The following is a 19,059-nucleotide window of genomic DNA, read 5'->3' on the forward strand; positions in this document are numbered from 1 at the left end:
AAAGGCTCTCTCTGCAAAGTGCCCAGTGGGAGCCTGTCCACCTCATTCCCAGATATACTTCCTCTCTCTCTGTTCTCCTCTCCTCTCTCTCTACCCACCCCTGCTCTTATACCCATGCACACACACACGTTTGTACACACCCCAGTGCATAGGTGAGCTCCTTGGTGGGAAAGACATCACCAGGAATGACACCCCCTCCATCTGTGTGGCCAGTGAGGTGGGGGCTTAGGGCTTCCATCTGCCTGTGCCATGGGTGTGTCACCCAGCAGGTGGACACAGAGTCTGGCCATGAGTGCCTGCACAGCTGTGACCTCTCCTGCAAGCAACTGACCATTCCTGGAAAGGGCCACACTATTTGGACTCCCTCACTTGTTTGCAAATCCTCTTCTCCAAGCCTGAAGACTCCCTTCCGCAGTTGCACCAAAGGACACTGTGCAGTGGCCTGGGGGATGCCAGAGCTGCGTTGCCTGTGTCTGATCTGATTTCTAAGGGAATGAGAATATTCATAAACCCAATCTGCCCATGTCTGGGGTTTTCCTTTAAGCTTTATCCCCTTAGCCAAAAGAAAAGGCACAAAGGTGAGCCAAGAGTGTGGACAAGAAATGCAAGAGCCGCTGAGGCCGGGCAGGACCAGTTGAGCTTCCCCGTCCTCACTCCATCCACGTGGGATGGGAGAAGCTTGCAGTGTGGTGGGAACAGTGGGCTCCAACTGCCCAGGATGCTGCAGCTCTTGGAATGCGCGTCATCAATGCGACGCAACAGGACTTTAGAACGCTCGTCTGCACGCCCAGAGAGGCAAAGACGTTTAAACCTAGGTCCAATTTTCTTGCTCCTGAGCTTGCTATAGAACTCCACATTGTCATCTGAGGCACCAACTGGTGCCGCTCTCACTGGAGTCACTTGACCTGCATCTAGGAGCAGTCACCCCCCGCCCCAGCCCCTGACTCCTGCCCAGCTCGCACCATGCTGGCTTCTCCCAGAGGAAAGGGGTACTGCGCATCGGGGCGCCGGAGCCGGGCACACTACACACATGCTTCTCCTGGGAGATCGCTGGTCAGCAAATGGGAAAACGGTACTTGTGGAACGGCCAGCAGGCAGAGCTCCATCTCCCTTTAGCTCCTCAGTTGGTGGGGGCATGTGGCCCAGGTTAGGCTGGGGGTAGAGTCACCCCTAGCAGGATGGCTGGATGCTGGGGCTCGGGAGGTGGGTGGAATGGGCACAGCCCAGGTGCTGACAGGGGCCCGGCTGGCTGGCGGGCATCACCTCTTGTGCAAGCGGTCAGTGCCTGAGTGGTCCCACATCAGCAAGAACACCTGAGTCTAGGTTCTCAAGCTCCCAGCACCTCGCCTCTCCAGGCTGATGCAACAGAGCCTGGAAGGTTCAAATCACCCAGCTGGGGGCCAGGAGCCAGGCCCCTGAAGCTAAAATTTGGGCTCCACAGCCTGGCCTTGAGTGCACGGTCACTCAACATCTTGTAGCCTCACTTTCCTCCTATGACAGCCGGAGACAGAAGGGCCCCACTCTCAGGCTTTTGTGAGGGTGCCGTGTAAGAATGCTTGGGAAGCGATGACTTGACACAATGTGTGTGTGAACCGATGACTCGGCACAAGGCCCAGCAGACAGGACCCTTCAGGGGCGTCTGACTTCACTGAGAATCAAGGTCAAAGTCCCTGCACTGGCCCACAAGGCCCCTTGGACCCGGCCCTGGTGACCTCTTACCTCTCTCTTATGTATTTTTATTTCTTTACAGAGTCTTGCTATGTTGCCCAGGCTGGAGTGCAGTGGTGTGATCTTGGCTTACTGCAGCCTCGAATTCCTGGGCTCAGGACATCCTCCCGCACTTAGCCCCCTGAGTAGCTGAGACCACAGGCACACAGTACCATGGTTGGCTAATTAAAAATTTTTTTTTTTTGGTAGAAATGGGGTCTTGCTACGTTGCTCAGGCTGGTCTCGAACTCCTGGCCTCAGGTGATCTTCCTGCCTGGGCCGCCCAAAGTGTTGGGATTACAGGCGTGAGCCACCACCTGGCCCTTTCTTCTCACTCCCCTCACTCACTCCTTAAACAAACCCTGGCCTCTGGGCCTCTATGCTCACAGCGCCCTCCTAAGCCTCCTCCACAGGTGCCCAGGGCTCACTCTCCTTGTGTCTCTGCTGGAACGCCTTTCATCGAACAGGCAGGCTCAGCTCCCATGCCAGGCTGCCAGCCCAGCCTCCTGTGAGGCCGTAACCCCGCACCGCTGCACCCAGAGCTGTGCCTGCCACCTTGCTTGTCTGGCTTGCCTGTCTCCTCCCATTGGTGTGCGAGCCCCCTAAAGACAGCTGGTCTTTTATTTAGGGCTGGCCCCCGCACTGGAACAGCACTGGGCACAGACAGGGCCCTCTAGAGACACTGCCCTGACAATCCCAGTGGGCGTCTGCTGAGACTGTCACGTGCAGGGCAGCACAGAAGCACGCCCTTCTGGAGCTCGGTACAGGCTGGGAGTGAGTTCGGGGGACGGGAGTAGCAACAGGGAGGGAGGGTCCAGCTCCTTCTGCAGGACCCTGGTCCCTCCCATCACCCACTGTCCCCCTACAGCCCCTGTGAGGTGAAGCAAGGGGAGCCATGGAGAAGGACGGGATGGGGAAGGGGAGCAGTGAGGGACAAACTCAGAGGGTGCCTGCCGGGGACCAGGCTGCACGCGGCAGAGATGTCAGAACCTGCCATGAGTGCTTTACGAACAAACTGGGGTCCCTTGAATCGGGGGAGACCTTGGGGGATGGCATACTTCAGCCCAACCCCCATGGCATCTGCGCACCCAGAGGGCAGGCGGCCAGGCTGGGCGACCACTTACATATGAAAGGTTTCACCGTGCTGTGGATGTGCTTGTGCTGCTTGAGGCCGGAGGACGTGGCAAAGGTCTTCCCGCAGTCAGGGCACGCGTGGGCCCGAGCGCCCACGTGCTGCGAGCGGATGTGCCGCTGAAGGTTGCTGGGGTCCGTGAACACCTGGGGAGACGGATGCCGTTGGCTCGTGCCCTGCCTGGACACCCGCCTTGGCCTGGTTCTGGCTGCCGGACCAACCGGCTGTGGGGGCAGGGCCCCGCCTGTCTCTCTTGCCAAGTTGCAGTCTGCACCAAGCAGGCTGGGACAGGCCTCTGCTGTAGCAAGGACCCGCTGCATGGCCTTAAGTGAGCCACAGAGCCTCCCCTGCTGCTTTCCTCAAGAACAATTCCTGAACTGAGGCTGCATGAGACAGGGCTGCAGAAAGCATTTTCAGCTGTGGTGCTGAGACCCTGGAGGGCTCAGGGTGGAGGCTCGGCTCAGCCCTGCCAGCCTCTTCCTTCCACACTGGCAGGAGGACAGGAGCTATGCCCAGGAGGGGCCTGGGTTCTGGTCTTGGCCCTGTTCCTTCTGACCTGGGGGACACGGTCTTCCCTGAGACTTCCTTTCCTTCCTAGTCGCACGGAAGGGCCCGAGCCACCGCAGGGCCTCCCACCCACTCTGCTGCACTCCATCTGCATTTGGACTAGAGGTTGTAGGGAGCACGGCAGCAGGCGCCCGTCTGCAGCCTCCTGCTGCATCGGGGCTGAGACGGGGCTGCCCCGCAGGTTACCTTCACGCAGTTTTCACATTCGAAGCGTTTGCCGCTGTCGTGGGACATCTGGTGGCGGATGAGGTTGGACTTCCAGTTGAAGGCCTTGGGGCACTGGTCGCATTTGTACTCGCGCTCCTCCGTGTGGATGACCATGTGCTGCTCCAGGCTGTTCAGAGGGTGAGGCTCACTGCGGGGCCCAACTACCTGCCCTCTGCCCGGGAGGGGACCCCAACCACACAGCTTGTTCCCAGTGCCCCTTCGGAGCCCCCATCACACTGCCGGGGCATCAGAGCATGTGCTGGCGTCTCCCTGCCCACCTCCTCTCTGCCATGGCTGGGCTGTGAGGGGCAGAGGCGGCCTTCCCCTAGCAGATGAGGAAGCCAGCACCTGGATGGTTCCATCCCTCATCCAAGACCACCCCCCAGGCGGCTGGAGGCAGTGCCGGATCCCGGCCCACACTCCCTGGGTGCCTCTCAAGATGGTCCTGGCCTTGAGGCGAAGCTTGGGCCTAAGAAAAAAGGGGTTCGACACTGGCATGAACCCAGGAGTGGGGCAAGTCCCCCAAACCCAAGGACGCCCCTCTGAGTGCTGGGCACACACCGAGGAGGCAGGTCGGGAGTCACTCGGGGGTCTCCAGGTGACACGGAGGGGGCCAGAGCACAGCTGCTCGGAGGGGCAGCTGCACTTGGATGAAGGAGCCGCTCTAATTCCCTGCTCTCGGGGGACCCCTGGCTTCCTTCGTCCCAGGGATGACTGTTAATCTTCATGAGCAAAGCAGTGATATATCACGGCTCGTTAATTACGGGGCCCAGCCATCCATTCAGATCAGAAACGCCTGGTTCCCGAGCATCAGGAGACTGTATCTTTTCCCCTGTTGTTAATTGTGATTTATGTGTTTATGTAAAGAAAGCACGGACCCTCTTGAGCGGCGTTTACTGGGAAGGGCCGCAGTCGGGATTTGCCCAAACGTTGATTTTCTCAGTCATCTGTTCCGGGTGGAGGGTTTGCCGTCCCCAGGGAGCGGCGCGGGGATGGGCGGTAATCCCCAGCAATCACATAGCCGGTTAGTGGCCTGATGGGCTTTGCTCTGACTTTGCGAGGCTGTCCTGGAGGAAATCCGCAAAGGCAGGAGGAGGGGCCCAAGTTGGAAAAGTCTCCACAGCTCCTCGCAGCACTGGACTGAATGTCCTGGTTTCACTCCTCATGGAGACCAGGAATCTTGTCTTTCCCAGGGGGTCACAGGTCCCCAAGTCCGCCAAGGCCCCAGATGCTGGCTCCTGCCTGGTCTCAGGGCAGGAGACGACCAGTGCCGGCCTGCTCATGTCTCTGAAGGCCCTCCTGGGACAGGCCGCTGCCACCCGGTGGGGAGCAGGGCTGGTGTCTTGGGGATAGGGGTGACCCCTTCCGGCTCTTGCCTACCACCTGAGAAGGAGTTGCTCATGTGTCCGGAGGGTGGGGCCACCATGAATCCCTCGGTGGTGGGTGCTGCCACCCCCATCCCAGTCTGGGACCTTATTACAGAAGTAGCCTTGGGCTGAGCGGCTGCAGGTCTGGGCTCTGGCCTGAGTTTTTCTCCTTTCTAGTTTCTCCCCACAGCGCAGCCCTGGCAGGCAGGGCCACGAGCCTAGGAGGTGGCTTTCTGGGGCCAGGACATTTGCGGTCAGAGCCAGGGGACACCTGCGGCTCTGGCCACGGGATCCTGCACCTGCTCTGCCGGCAGCGCCAGTGTCCCAGAAGGGGCACATATCCCCAGGGTGTGTCCCACTAGGGGGCCCTTTGTCTCCACCTGTCGCGGAGTGAGGCAGGGGAAGGGAGGGCAGGAAGACTCAGAGGAGGGGGCGGCACCTGTACTTGTTGGGGAACATCCGCTCGCAGTCCTTGCACTCGTGGGCTTGGCCGCTGCCACCGCCAAGGTCCTCGGGCTTGAGCTCCTCAGCCAGGCCCTCGTAGAGCGCAGCCCCCACTGAGCCACACATGTACTTCTTGTGGCGCCGCAGGTCCAGCTTGGACTGGAAGAGTTCGTCACACTCGTCACAGCGGAATGTGGGCTCCTCTGCAAGAGAGAGAACGAGGCGGTGGTGAGTGAGCCGGAGACCCAGCCCAGGGCTATTAGGGGACTGTGGAGACCTGGCCCCCTCACCACGCTGCCCCAGGGCCCGCACCCAGGCTGGCCAGTCCTGCACTGCTTCCTTCCAGCCTTCAACTTGGGGCCCACCAGCATGCCCTGGAGACAGGCATGTGGAGTCCCCAGGGCCCAGCCCTGGGCAGCACCAAAGGATCCCCCCAATCTGTGCCTCAGAGGGAGCCCCGGGCGACACCCGGCCCTGCCTGTGCCTCAGGCAGCCACCGTGGGCTGGAGAAGGCCCCGAGCTCGGGAGTGGAGGAGGAAGCCGGGCCAAGTGCTTTGTTTATGAATCAGGAGAAAAATGATGACAGAGCTCCAGTGCATATAATAAATTATTGTCGTCAAGGTCAAACAAATTAAAAGGGGGGCAGCTATTATTAAGTTTATGAGGCAGCATCCTGACCGCCTTGCCAAGCCAAACAATCAGCCTGGAGCTGTCATCCTGGTGGGGGGGCTCTGGGCCCGTCCCTGCCTCCCCTGCCTGCAGCAGCTGGGCAGCAGCCTTCCACCTAAGATGCGAGGCCCCCCTCACAAGACGCCTCATCCCCCCAGCTCTGGGAAGAATGCTGGCACTGAGCTCTTTCCCAAATGAATTGAACAATGGTGTGTGCACCAGTGTGTGAGTGCACAGGGGCATGTGCATCTTGGGCGTGAGCAGGCAGCTGTGTATGCACACGTAAGTGTGAATATCTCAGCATATCTGCATCCATGTTTGTGCATCTTTGTGTGACTGTGTGTGCAAGTCTATGCACTTACACCCATGTTTGTGTGGGCCTGCATGGGTACTCATGTGCATGTGTGTGAGGGTGCATGTGTTTCTGCATGCACCTACATGCGTGAATATTTGTGTGCACTGGCGTGTTTTCATACTTGCACATGTGTGGTTTGTGTATGCCTTTGTGTTGAGGCATGTGTGCATCTGTGTGTTCATGTGGGTGCATACTTTGCATGTGTGAATGAACATGTGTTTCTGTCTGCATGTGTGTGCATTTGTGTTATGTATGCATACATGCATATTATACATATATGTTTGTGTGCATGGGTGGCTGTGTGTGTGTGCATATGTGTCTGATGTGCACACATGTGCATGTGAACATGTGTGAACACGCACATTGTGTGTTGGTCTGTGTGTGTGTGCCAATGGGTGTGCAGTTGTGCAGGCATGAATATGTGTACACATGCTTGCATATGAATGTGCATATGCTAATGTGCATGTTTGTGTTTGTGTGCATGTGATGTGTATATGCATGCAGTTTGTGTGTGTGCATTTGTGTGCTTGTGGGAATGTGTGTTTGGGTGTATATGCATGTGCACGAGGACTGACCCAGTGCCCAGCATTGAGCAGAGTCTTCATGAACTTGGTCTGAACGTTGGCTCAAAGGCCTGAACCTAAGGATTGCCGAGGAGATGGGGGGATGGGGGCAGATGGAAGAGGGCTGTCACTTCCTGTCCCCTCCCTGTGTCAGAGAGACCACCACGGTCATAGGCCTTTTAGAGTCCTAAGGAAAGGGTGGGCTGCTTTGCAGTCTGGGCAGTGCAGGGGTTACCAGAAGTGGCACCTCCTTGCTGACTGGAAGCTTCCCTGAGCCTAAGGGTAGAGATGCTGCTATTTGGCCTGGGCCACCCCAGCACCCCTGGTGGGTCCTCAGAGCCTGGCTCCCTGAGCCTCAGGTGCCCAGGGTGGGGATTCCAGCAGGGTGCTGGCCCAGAGAGACCACAACAGGCATACTGGATGGCACCCACCCCCCCACCCCTTGCCAACCAAGGTACAGACGCCAGCTCGCCAGATGTAATTTTCGGTGCCATCTTTGGACAGAGGTAAGTATCTGGCTGACAGGGAAGGGGTGCCTGGCCGAGAGGAGCCCTAGGGGTGTGTGCATTGGGGGTGAGTGGGCAGGCACCACTGCCGGTCAAGATGCACTAAACACCGTGATTTCATTCTCAGCCAGTGTCCAGGCGTCCTGGCCCTGCTCACTGACCTGAACCTCAGGAAAGCACTGGTTTGGGGGAAAACAAGATCACGAAGGGAAAAAAGCCAGAGGATGCCCAGAGCCTGCGCAGTCCACTTCCCACAGGACTGCGGTCCACTCCTCAGCTACGGCCTCTGGGGCTTGGAAGGCTCCGTCCCAAACCTCTCCGGGAAAGGCTGCCACTCGGAGCTTTCCGAGTTTGTTCACTCGCTGAACAAACCAAACCCACCTAGGAGCTGCCAGGAGGGATCCTCGGACAGGGCGCACAGACTGGGAGGAGGTGGGTGAGAAATACTCACCCTAGAAGTCTACAAAATGCCACCTTGAAATGTGATTCAAGCCTGCAAATTCTTCAGAGAGAGCCCACTGTGCAAATGATGTGGAGGCAAGGCTGACCCCTGGGGTCTGGTGGGAGCCCCACGTGGCGGGTCCTGTCCTCAGAGCTTAAGAGAATCCGGGCACTGAAGCCTCGCATCGACCTGCGAGCACCCAGGGAAGGGCGACAGTATTTGCATGCCTGCTTCAGAAATGGCAAACTGAGGCTGGGCAACACTGAGTTGCTTGTCCAAGGAAGAGGCAGAGAGCAGTGGGCCTGCAGCCTGCCCGTGGTTTTGGGGCTGCGGAAGCAGGGCTGGCAGGGCCCCAATTTCCCACTGAGGGTTTTGGGGAAAGCGAGGTGAGCCTGTGATGGGGGATGCTCACCATCACCCCCTCTCAGGCCTTCCCTTGTCTTCAGAAACTGGGATTTTCACTGGAGAACAAGCCCTGCAGATCTGAGCACCAAGACCATTGCAGAACACAGCCAACCCGCAGACCTGGGAAGCTGCCTGTGGGTGGATTCCAACGTCCCGGGCTGGAAGGAGGCTGAGATGGGGCCTCCAGCCAGCATCGTGATTCAGTTAGAAATACCAGCTTTTATTTTACTCTTTCTGGACCCAATGAAGAACAATCATAGAAGTTGAAATTTGAAAACAAAGACAAGAAGAAATGCCAACCCCACCCACTCATATTACTGACCAACTTATTTTTTCCAGTTCTCATTTAGAATTTGGGATGAAAATAAAGATTTAGATTGCAAATGAGAATGCAGTCTGATTCTCACTCCAATGGCCTTGGAGGGTGCCCTGGACGTGATGGAGCCGACTTCAGTGACCATCCCTGCCCTGCTGCTCCCTGACCCCAGCCCTCCACGGACGGAGCTGGGCCCCCATCAGAGGACAGAGCTGGGCACAGGACACACGTGAGCCTGTCCTGCCCTTACTGAGTGGTGTGGACAGGTCTCCTGGCTGTCTTCCAGGCAGGTAAGGCTGGCCCTGAATACACCCCTGGGGCTCGTGGAGGGGCCAGAAATGGCATAGTTTATGGCATTTTCACTTTCTCGGCACAAGAAACTTCTGCTTTAAAGAAATGCTGAAAGAACATGACCTATTCTGATAATGTTTCCCATCTTATGATCCCGGATCTCACGATCTGGCTGGCTCATGCGCTCTGTGCTCCACGCACTGCCTCCTCTTGGCCTCTTTTGGAGAGAGGAAAAGCAAATTATCGGGAGGCTGTCTCAAAAGAAAAGCATATTGGAATGGAAGTGACTTTCTTTTTCTCCCAAGAGCAAAAAGTTCTCACGAAAGAGAATTCTTTCCTCTTCATTGTAAGCGTAAAAACAAAACACAAAGTCGAATGCATCTGAAAGTGGCTTCCCTGTGGTCTGAATCACTTGTGTGAAAATGGGCCTCGCATTCCTGATAGAGCTGCAGCTCTGCAGAGGGAATGTGTCCAGCCCTGGGACTGCAGGGCAGAGGCTCGGTTCTCCCGAAGCAGGCTGACCCCCAGGGGTCTCCTGTGTCTTCTTCGCTACCTGAACATGGTCTCCAGCCCAGCCCTCTTCTCCCAACAAAAGCATAAAATACAGTGATTGGAAATGAAACTCTCTTCATCTGGCAGGGGTACGTGGGCTGCAGTGCAGCATCCACCTGTCACCTACGCCAACTAAGCCAATGCCGTGGTGACCTCACATCTTGTTCGTCATATCTGCGCCTCACTTGCCTATCTGAAGTTCCATCAGCAACCTTCATGGCAGAGCAGGAATGTAACAGAAAAATAAATCAGTGCCTAATGGCCCCGGAGAGCCGAGGGGTTCACAATTATGTGGCGTCTACATACTAATCTACCAGACTCGAGGCTCAAAGGGGCTCGAGAGCCTCCTCCAAGTTCCTGCAGTGATAAGGGGCCGGCTGCATTGAGCTGGGGTTGGGATAAAAGATTTTTTATGATAATTATCTTAGTGAGGAACATTTTTGCATTTTCTTTCTGTGCGATTCAGAGTTTAACTGGTGGGGGAGGTGGCTATTGGGGAGGCATGATCTTGACAGGAAAGAGTAGGGAAAGTCAAATATTTGATGTTGGGCTATTATGTGTGGTGAGCAATTAGCCCACAAATGTTTGATAAATTATTAGGAAAATGTAGACCCAGGTTATTTAATATCAGGGGCTGGAGGGGGGTGGGGAGCAGAAATCAAGGTTTTTAAAAAACCTTTTGGAAGAAAGAAATTTCATTGTACAAATGAAATTCCATAGTCAAGCACCTCTCCTTAAGTCAAGTAGATTTGTCTCTTGGTGTTCTTGTGCGCTATCTAAGATTCATAGACCTTTTCAACAATTATTTTAAGGAAAATGAGGCCTTCCCCCCTGCTATCCAGATCTCGGCAATTTATTTTCCTTTTCTCAAAGGCCTAAATAAAACCACACTTTAGAGGAAAGTGCAGATAGGCTCCGGTTTGTTAAACCATCCTACTGTGCTCATTTCCTTTCGGACACTCAGGGACATAAACAGATACTGCACCAAGGAAGGACCCAGCTAGCTGCGCCACGCTCGGTGATGGCAAGGGTAAGTGAAGGCGGAGTTCTCTATGTCTGGTCTCGAAGCCTTCCTGCTAATTCCAGCACCATTCCTTCACCGTGAAATCAGAGTGGTTCCTTGGAGAAACTTGCAGTAGATGGCATTAATCATTAAGCCTTGGTGTGTTTGAAGGGGAGGTCCAAGAAGCAAGGAGGAAAACTCAGCCTCCCTCCAGGCTCCAGCACCAGCAGGAATCACCAGCTCCGGAAACGGCCAGGAGGGAGCTTGCGTTTCTGTTCACTTGTGGGGTCTCACCCAAAGTAAAGCAGTTAGGCTCAAATCCTGGAGCCGTCTGCTCAGAGGGACCAGTGTGGAGCTGACGGGCCTCGCTGCCCACAGAGCCTTTCCTGGCCGGCTGTTCCAGGACCCCGTAGGGGAATGGACACATGGCTTCATGACGTGAAGGCAGGAATGAGCCTGTATCTGGGAAGAGCTCATCTGTGTGGGACTGGAATTTTCTCAGGCATCCTCTCAGCTGTACTTGGGTGTGGAGGAAGGTGAAAGGGAAACTCACTTGTCCCATCTCTACTCGACAGAGAGGGACTGGCAGATCTAGGGAAAAGAAAATTTGGAAAGCTTCCCACAGCCTTGTCTGGAAGAGCAGGGTGACTCCACATCACTGTGAGACCCGCCTCAGACCCTGCATTTTCCCTCTTGCCAAACGAAACTTCCCCTAACACTTCTCTTGGAGTTTTAGCTACAGATGTACATTTTGCTTTGAAAGATACATATGCCATCATCCACTCTCTTAAATGAAACAAAATCTTCCCACACCACAGAGAGCTCTGGGGCAGCCAGAAATGCTTCGAAGCTACAAAACTGGCTTGGTGTTTGTTTGTCTGTTCGTTTAAGTACCAGGGAAAGCAAAGGCTGCTGTTGCTGCTGCTAATAAGAATAATAGCAATAATAAAACATAGCTTAAAAAAATCACCTGGGACCCTAACATTGCAAAGATATAATCCACTGGATATCAGTTTGCCCACTGCCCGAAGCCCTTCTTAAATTCTGGGTGCACCTCCTGGGTGCCCCAGGGAAGAGGAACAAGAAAGCCATTAGGTTGAGCCTTTGTGGGGGCGGGCAATTTCTTCTGGCCTGGGGTCTGCAAAAATGGAGGCACCCAGCACTTGGGGGCTGCCTGGCCCTCATTAGGTGGCTTGAGGTGATGAGAGGCCCTCGGTCCTCCCAGGCATCTGCTCCTCTTCTGGGTTGGCTGGGGGCTCCCAGGGGCCGTGGCCCGGTTTGGGGGAGGGGTCTTACCGTCCAGGCCGGGCGGCACTGTGCCCAGGGGGTAGACGCCTTCCTTCACGTGCACGAGCAGCTCCTCACCTGGCTCAATGTCCTTAATGACTTTATAGTAAATCTAGGATGAAGAGACCAGAGAGAAAGGGTGAGTGTGGTTTGTTGGTGTCTGGAGAGCCTCTCAGTGCACACTCAGCCTTTAACACTGTGGACACAGCTCGGCCTGCACTTGATTTTCCTCTAATTGCCACCAAGAGGGTACCTTCTGGAACTTTCGCAGAGTATGTGCAGAAGGAATTGCGTCCCCTTTTAATTTGCTTTATTGGGTTTTAGGATATTCATAAAGGGGGTGGCTAACTAAACAGGTAGGATCCACATCAAAGTTCCCAGCTGGGGGCGTCCTGGGGGCACAGCAGAGCCCAGCTTCCACCAAGAGCCCGCCTGGGTGGGTTCTCAAGTTTCTTTTGTTCCATTTTGTGTATGTAAGTGAGACCCGCTTTGCCAGTGGCGGTGGGGGAGGGGGAGCTCGGAGTGTGGAGTGAATCTGGTTGTTTCTGAAAATGGCCATGAGCTGAGCCTGGCCAGTGAGTCAGGACACGGGGCTGCAGTTCTCCCAGGAGCAGGGATGCCATGAGCCAGGATGGCTGGGGTGGGCAGGACTGTGTGCCCACTGTCAGCTTGGCGCCTTGCGGCTGACCCCACAGGTGGGAGTCTGGGATGGAGGATACCCTTGAGAACTGGTGGGCTCAGGTAGATTCTGCAGCCTGGTCAAGCCCTGGCGGCGAGGGGACCTCCATTTGGAACTCTGCTCACTGAGCAGTGCTGTTGGGGGCTGTGTCACCACGGCTTGCCAGGGGCCTCCTGAAAAGAGGAGATTGTCTTGGGGTGTGGAAGTGGTGGTCGAGTTCAGAAAGGGGAGGCCAGGCCATCTGAGGCCTGGGCCAGGGCACGGGCTATGCCGCCAGCACCAGGAACCCTGCGTCTTTGGTCCAGGAGTGTCTGGTGGCAGGTGTGTTTCTCTCGGGGGGTCACTGCCCACCCTGCACATGGGGGTGTTTGAGACTCTCTTCTGATCACAGTAACTGGGGAGCTTCTAGGGACCTGCAGGCCTGGCCGGAGGACTGGCTGTGAGGCTGGGGAGAGGCCCAAGGGAAATCCACTTGCCCCTGCGAGACCTGGGGCTGAGGCTCCTCCAAGAAAACAGAGTGGGTCTAGACTCAGAAAGGGAAGGACTCACAGGGATGGAGGGGACGTGGCCATCCTTGTGGGTGACACTCCCTTCCCCACTGACCATCCTATGTCAGGCCAGGCTCTCCAGCAGCTGGACCTGGTTGGGGTCTGTGGCTGGCCACAGCGGGGGACCCCCGAGACAGGGCTGGGTGTGGCCCCTGCATGCTCCTCCCCTATGCCCCCCACGTTGCGAATTTCACTACAATCTGCCAGTCCCAACTGACTCCAGAATGACACCAAAGAACTCTCAAAAGACACACATAAGCCACAGCGTGACAGTAACGCCCAGTGTCTGCTACTCCCAAGACACCCACACAGGAACTGCACGAAGGAGGACAGGCAGGTGCACGGCCTCTCTCAGTAGTGTGTGAAGTTCCCTTATGGGGTGTCAGGTAAGTTGCTAAAATTATGAGGAGATGTAAAAGTGGAGAGGAGAAACTGGCCCATGGTAACTTCTTCAATTAAACCCATTATTATTAGGACCCCAGTTTTGTATTATCTTATAAAAAAAAATCACACAGTGGCTGAATCATTGTCTCTTTTTTAAAAAAGAAACTTGAGCCACTGTATTAGAAAATTGGGCCCAAAGTGCAGGATGAGAAGCGCCAGCTGGGACAAAGCCCGGGTGACCCTCTGAGCAGTGCCGTGAGTGGCATTGCAGCAGACTCAAGTGGAAGGGGCTGCTGAGTGCCTGGCCTGGCTGACGCCCCTGGGGCAGGTGGCCTGGCCCAGGCCCTGAGCAGGAGAGAGGAGGGTCAGCGGGCGAGGCGGAGGCTTCTCGAGGGGTCCCGTTAGAGGGCAATGTGGACCCTGCCCGCCTGCCCCTTGGCTCCACTCCAGGCCGTACCTCCCAACCCCCCCACCACCTCCCTCCCCACCCCACCCCACCCCCGTCGAGGGTCCTGACCTGAGACCTCAGGCATCCTCCCGCACTCCCCGCTTCTCGGCTCCGCTCCATTGGCGGGCAGAGGGCTGGGTGGTCGGACGGGGGCTGGGCGCGGCCCTCCTGGATCCTCCGCCTGGCCCCCTCGGAGAGCCTCCGAGCCTCCCGGGATCCACACCCCAACCCCATCCCCTCTCTAAAGGCCACAGACACTCCCAGGACACCACCCGGACTCCCTTCTCTACACAGGGCAGCCAGATCTCCTGGGATGCCCCCCACCCAAGGGTGCTGGTCCTCCAGGGATCCTCCACCCCGGCTCCGAGGGCGCCAGGCCTCCCTCCTCTGATCCGCGGGGCTGCGGAAGGAAACCCCTTCCTTCACCTCTTCCCCCAATCCGAGGGTCCCCGGTGTCTCCTGGGACCCCACCCCGGCTCCGAGGGCACCAGACCTGCCGGGGGACCCTCCCCTCCGGCGCGGACACTGCCCTGGAGCCGCCGCCGCGGGAGGGTCTAGCGCGCCGGGCCTTGGGCTCCCCCTCCCTGGCCTGGACCTGCAGGAGGAGGGCGCCTTGGCCATGGGACTTGGAGCCAGCAGTCGGAATTAATCGCTATTAGTGCTGATCGCAGGGCCCGAGGCGGGGCGGGGCGTGGGTGGGGGTCTCCGACCTGCCTCCAACTGCTTTAGGGGTCAGAGGTGAACGGGAATCCGCGCAAACTTTTCCATACTCGCGGGCCCCGCCCTTGCCAGCGGCGCGGGGGTGCAGACAAAAGCCGGCTGCGTTTTTACAGCCTGTCCCCGGTGTCACAAAGGCCTTATCAGCCAGACGCGCCGAGAACGCCACTGTTCCTGGCCGGCGGGGTCAGGCGACTTCCCGGGACAAAGACCGCGCCGCGGTGGGAACCGGGCGTCTGCGGACCCAGCCTGGGCCGGCTCCTGGCTCGAGAGCGTCACAAATTGCGCATTTACTGTACTGCAGGCCCCTTCCTGCAGGGCTTGTCATAAATTATGACTGCAGCTCCCTACACATTCCTGCCGTCTGCTTATAATCCTCCTTTCCTCCTGAGACCCGCGGTGGGTCCTGCTCAGACTGCGCTAAGTCAGCATGGTGGGAGAAGTCTGTTGAAGCAAAAATAAAGTCTGGAGTTTCTGATAGCCTTTAGCCCCCAGCAGCGGCCTCAGGGAGGACGACTGGCCGCCGGAAAGGAAGAAGAACAGTATATTTGCTTAAGCGACAGCATCTAAGCATCTATGCCTTTTTATAAACACTTGCCTCCGCTACCCTGTTGAAGTCGTGCCTAAGTCCCCGAGTTGTGTTGCACGGGGAAGGCTGGAATTTTCCCTTTAGTTTAAGGATCTGAGAGGGTGGGGAACCCACTTAACAACAGCTAAGTTTACTAGCGCCAATAAATGTCTGCTGTGAATGGCTTTAAAAAATAATGATGCCAAACAGACTGGATCTGAAGTTAAGTCCTTGTTCCAACACTTCAGGTTCTCTTTGTAACAACAATGACTTGACTGAACGTGGGTGAACAACACGAAACACAGGTCCTCGGAATTCAAACTGTATTTAGCATGACCCTGCCTATTTTCTCCCCCTTTTATCACTTTCCAGACACAAAGAGGCGGCTTCTTGTAGGTAAACGGAGTTCTGGGACAAATAAATGGCCACGTTCTCAACAGAAGGCAAAGAAATTGCCCCAGAAAAGCCTAGAGTCAGCCCAGGCCACGTTCATTCAGACAGAGCCTTTTATGAAAATTAATATCATTGCTCCCCAGCAATATTCTTTAAGACACAGAAATCATTTAAATTTACAATGGCTGCCAGCTTTGGGATACCTTCTCCTTACAGGTCTTTAAAGAAAGTTTTTAAAATATCAAATCAATTCACAAGAAAAGAGACGACTTTAGAATATGAAGCGCTAAGTGGAACGGTTCTCATTCCTGCTTAATCACAGAATTTAACAATATAAATAGATGAAAAACTCCATGCAAATTCCACCAGGTGGGAATCACCAGACTGCAGACTAAAAGGAACTGGGTTGAATCTGAGCAGGGCCGTTCTTGTTTTCTCTTTCCTGGAATAAATGAATTTTTTCCATCAAGTGAACTTTTGGGCTTTCTTGTCTCTTTTTGACCGGTGTAAGAAACTTTCAAGGCAGGCTTGAATCAAGTAGGTGAACCCTCCTTCCGTGTGCTTCCTGGAAAAAACTCAATCGCTCACCATTCTGGATTTCAGAATTCAACTGTGCCTGAGTTAACTGTGCGAAAGGCTTTTCTCACAGAACACGTGAAAGCAGCCAGTGGAATCGGAATTCTTCTAAAACCGTTTCCCAAAAGCAAATTCCCCTGGTGACCCAGTCTGCCTCTCACCTGGCCTTGGGAGAGAGAGAGGACGTTGGTCTGAGGATTGTCCCCTGCATTTTGGTTTTAGCGGAGGCGGCTGGGTCTCAGTGCTGCTCCCGGCTTCATTTTAACTCCTTGCTGTCTCCACACGCTGTGAGTGTGGGAAAGCGCTGTGATGATCAGCCCGCCCAGGAGCTGAGCATGTAGTGGTGATGATGCCCTAAGGGCCAGCAGGGGCAGCACTCCGATTTGCAGCGCTGGGGTTTGGGCAGCGGTCTCCTTTCTCCCTTCCCTGTGCACGCCTGTGCTCGGAGCCTGCCTCTGGCCGGCCTCGCTTTCCGGCTTCCTCCGTGCTGAGCGGCTGGAGGAGACCACAGTCAGGCTCCTGGACTACAGACAGTCCTATCCTCTGCCGCTGGAGTCCGGGCTTCGCCACCTTCCTCTCCTCCTGCACATGGCTGAAGCATTTTTATTAAGCCTAAGTTTTATTATTGTGTGGTGTGCGATATGCCGTCACCATCCCAGCGACCCAGACATGAAATAAAACTGTGTACACTTATCTGTTTCTTAGTTGTGTGGTTTGGATCTGGATTATAAAAATATAAATGACGGGTCCACAGTTAAATTACCTTGATCATTCTTAAATAGCTTCTTTTAGTAAAGTAAGCCTGTAATGAGCAGAAAAGGAATATACGAATCCCAACAGGTGGTTTGCGTAGGGGTTCAGACGGCACAGTTGAATTTAAACCTCGTTCTTCACCAAGAAGAGGATCAGTTTGTTCCAAAGGGGGCCCCGTAAAATGGGAGTCAAAGCAACCTGCATATATTTTGGAGTATTTTGTAAGCTGGTTATGAAATGCTGAAAGGAGCCCCCTGCCCTCCTCCTTCCCATTTCAAGGGGGTAAACTGTATCTCATGGTTGGAGGCTCCTGCGTGCCCTGACCAAATTAACAATCTATGATTTTTAATTTAAAATATTGTGAGGATGGCTGGGGGCGATGGCTTACGTCTGTAATCCCAGCACTTCTGGAGGCCGAGGCGGGCAGATCACCTAAGGTCAGGAGTTCGAAACCAGCCTGACCAACATGGTGAAACCCTGTCTCTACTAAAAAATACAAAATTAGCCAGGCATAGTGGCAGGCCCCTGTAATCCCAGCTACTTGAGAGGCTGAGACAGAAGAATTGCTTGAATCAGGGAGGCGGAGGTTGCAGTGAGCCGAGATCGTGCTATTGCACTCCAGCCTGGGCAAGAAGAGTGAAACTCTGTCTAAAAAAAAAAAAAAAAAAAATTGTGAGAGATAAAAGCAAAGGGAATATGGACATATCTGGGGTCAGGGCAGAACAAGATGATGGGTGTTGGATGCCCTCTGTTTAAAATCACAACCCTGACAGGACACACGCCCAGACAGAAACGCGGGACCCGGGTCAGAGCCCAGGACAACAAAACAAAAGAGAAATGCCCTCTGCCGACCCGAGAGACACCGGGTTCTCATGAACAACCGGCACGGGCTCTTGCCACTGGCAGCCACTCTTCTAACACAGTGCCTTCGCGGAACACGCTCTGCGGAGGGGCTGTGCTGCTCCCTGGCGGGAGCCGGGACCCCTGCTCTGCCCCTGGAAGGCCCTGGGGTTTCGGGGTTTGTCTGATGCCCAGGCAGCCCCAGGGCACTATGCAGATCGGGGCTGCTTTTCTCAACCCAGGGGTGCTGCAGGTCATTTGAGAGCCCCACAGCTGTTCCGCGGTACACTGGGGGACCTGCACCCCTGAGTCCGGCTCCCCGACATTCCTGTTTGACCTCAGCACCATCCCCCGCCATCCTCAGCCCCACTAGACAGTTGACATCCCACCACCAATATTCTTACCCTATTGAGGCGAAGTGAGAAAAAGATAAACCAAAAAACAGAAAGCACCGGCTGTGACAGCTCGTCCCTGCCTCCCGCGTCCCCCCGCGGGCACTTCATCGCCAAGCTCTTGTTTTCTTTCTTAACGTTAAAACAAATTCAGGAACTGCCCCTGTCTGTGTCTCCTGAAACATTTCAAACCAGCTCATTTGTTCATAATTACAGGAGAAAGAACCACCCAGGGGTGATCCGAGTGTCTTGAATTTTCCAAAAGGCAAAGTAGGAGCCAGAGGGTGGGGGTGGGGGGGTGCACCCCCGGAAAAGTGCATGGAGATTCCCGAGGGCCCCTCTGTGCCTTCCGCTCATGCTCAGACAAGGCAGCAAGTCAAAGTCCCCCACAACAACTTCTGACACCTCAAAGCCCTATCTCCCTTGCAATCTGATTGCCCGGGAAGTCTCAGGGGAAAGGCTCGGTCCCCCCGCTGTGTGCGGGGATGTTTTGCTCCCAGCAGCTCCCCAGAGAGCCTGCGCCGCTTCAGAAGCAGCGGGACCCTTGGCCTCGGAAGGGGCCAGCATGTCCTTGGCCGTGATCTGGAGCCTCCTTGTGCAAATAGAAAACCACAAATCCCCTTTTGGGCGACAGGGCCGGGCCCAGGAGCAAATTCATGGCCCAGTGTGGCCTCTGCCTCTGCTCAGCACTCCCATGAGCCATGAGGAGGGCTGGGATGGGCCTTAGAGAAGCAAGGGCCGGGGATGGGCCCGGTCACCTCTCAAGAGGTCCCCTGGGGCCAGGATGGGGAATCTTGTTGCTAGATGAGAACGTGGAGGTGGGGCCCACAAGCAGCCCCCTCGGCCCCACGCCATGGGGATAGCTCTTGTTCATGGAGAGGATGGTCCGATTCCTATGGGGCCCGAGATGGGGAAGGGAGAGGATGCTGGGCCAGCCCCGCCTGGGAA

General features: G+C 55.6%; 1 protein-coding gene across 1 annotated transcript in view; it reads right to left on the minus strand.

The window, feature by feature from the left end:
• Nucleotides 1-19,059, minus strand: part of PRDM16 (PR/SET domain 16) — a 360,059-nt gene that overhangs the window by 26,356 nt on the left and 314,644 nt on the right. Inside the window, exons 5-8 of the mRNA XM_055261783.2 lie at nt 11,823-11,925; nt 5,420-5,627; nt 3,593-3,740; nt 2,832-2,985 (exon numbers count right to left, since the gene is read on the minus strand). Of these exons, the coding sequence (XP_055117758.1) occupies nt 2,832-2,985; nt 3,593-3,740; nt 5,420-5,627; nt 11,823-11,925 (613 nt within the window). The remainder of the gene's footprint in view (nt 1-2,831; nt 2,986-3,592; nt 3,741-5,419; nt 5,628-11,822; nt 11,926-19,059) is intronic.

Source organism: Symphalangus syndactylus, chromosome 22 (assembly GCF_028878055.3).
Source record: "Symphalangus syndactylus isolate Jambi chromosome 22, NHGRI_mSymSyn1-v2.1_pri, whole genome shotgun sequence".
Lineage (NCBI taxonomy): Eukaryota > Metazoa > Chordata > Mammalia > Primates > Hylobatidae > Symphalangus > Symphalangus syndactylus.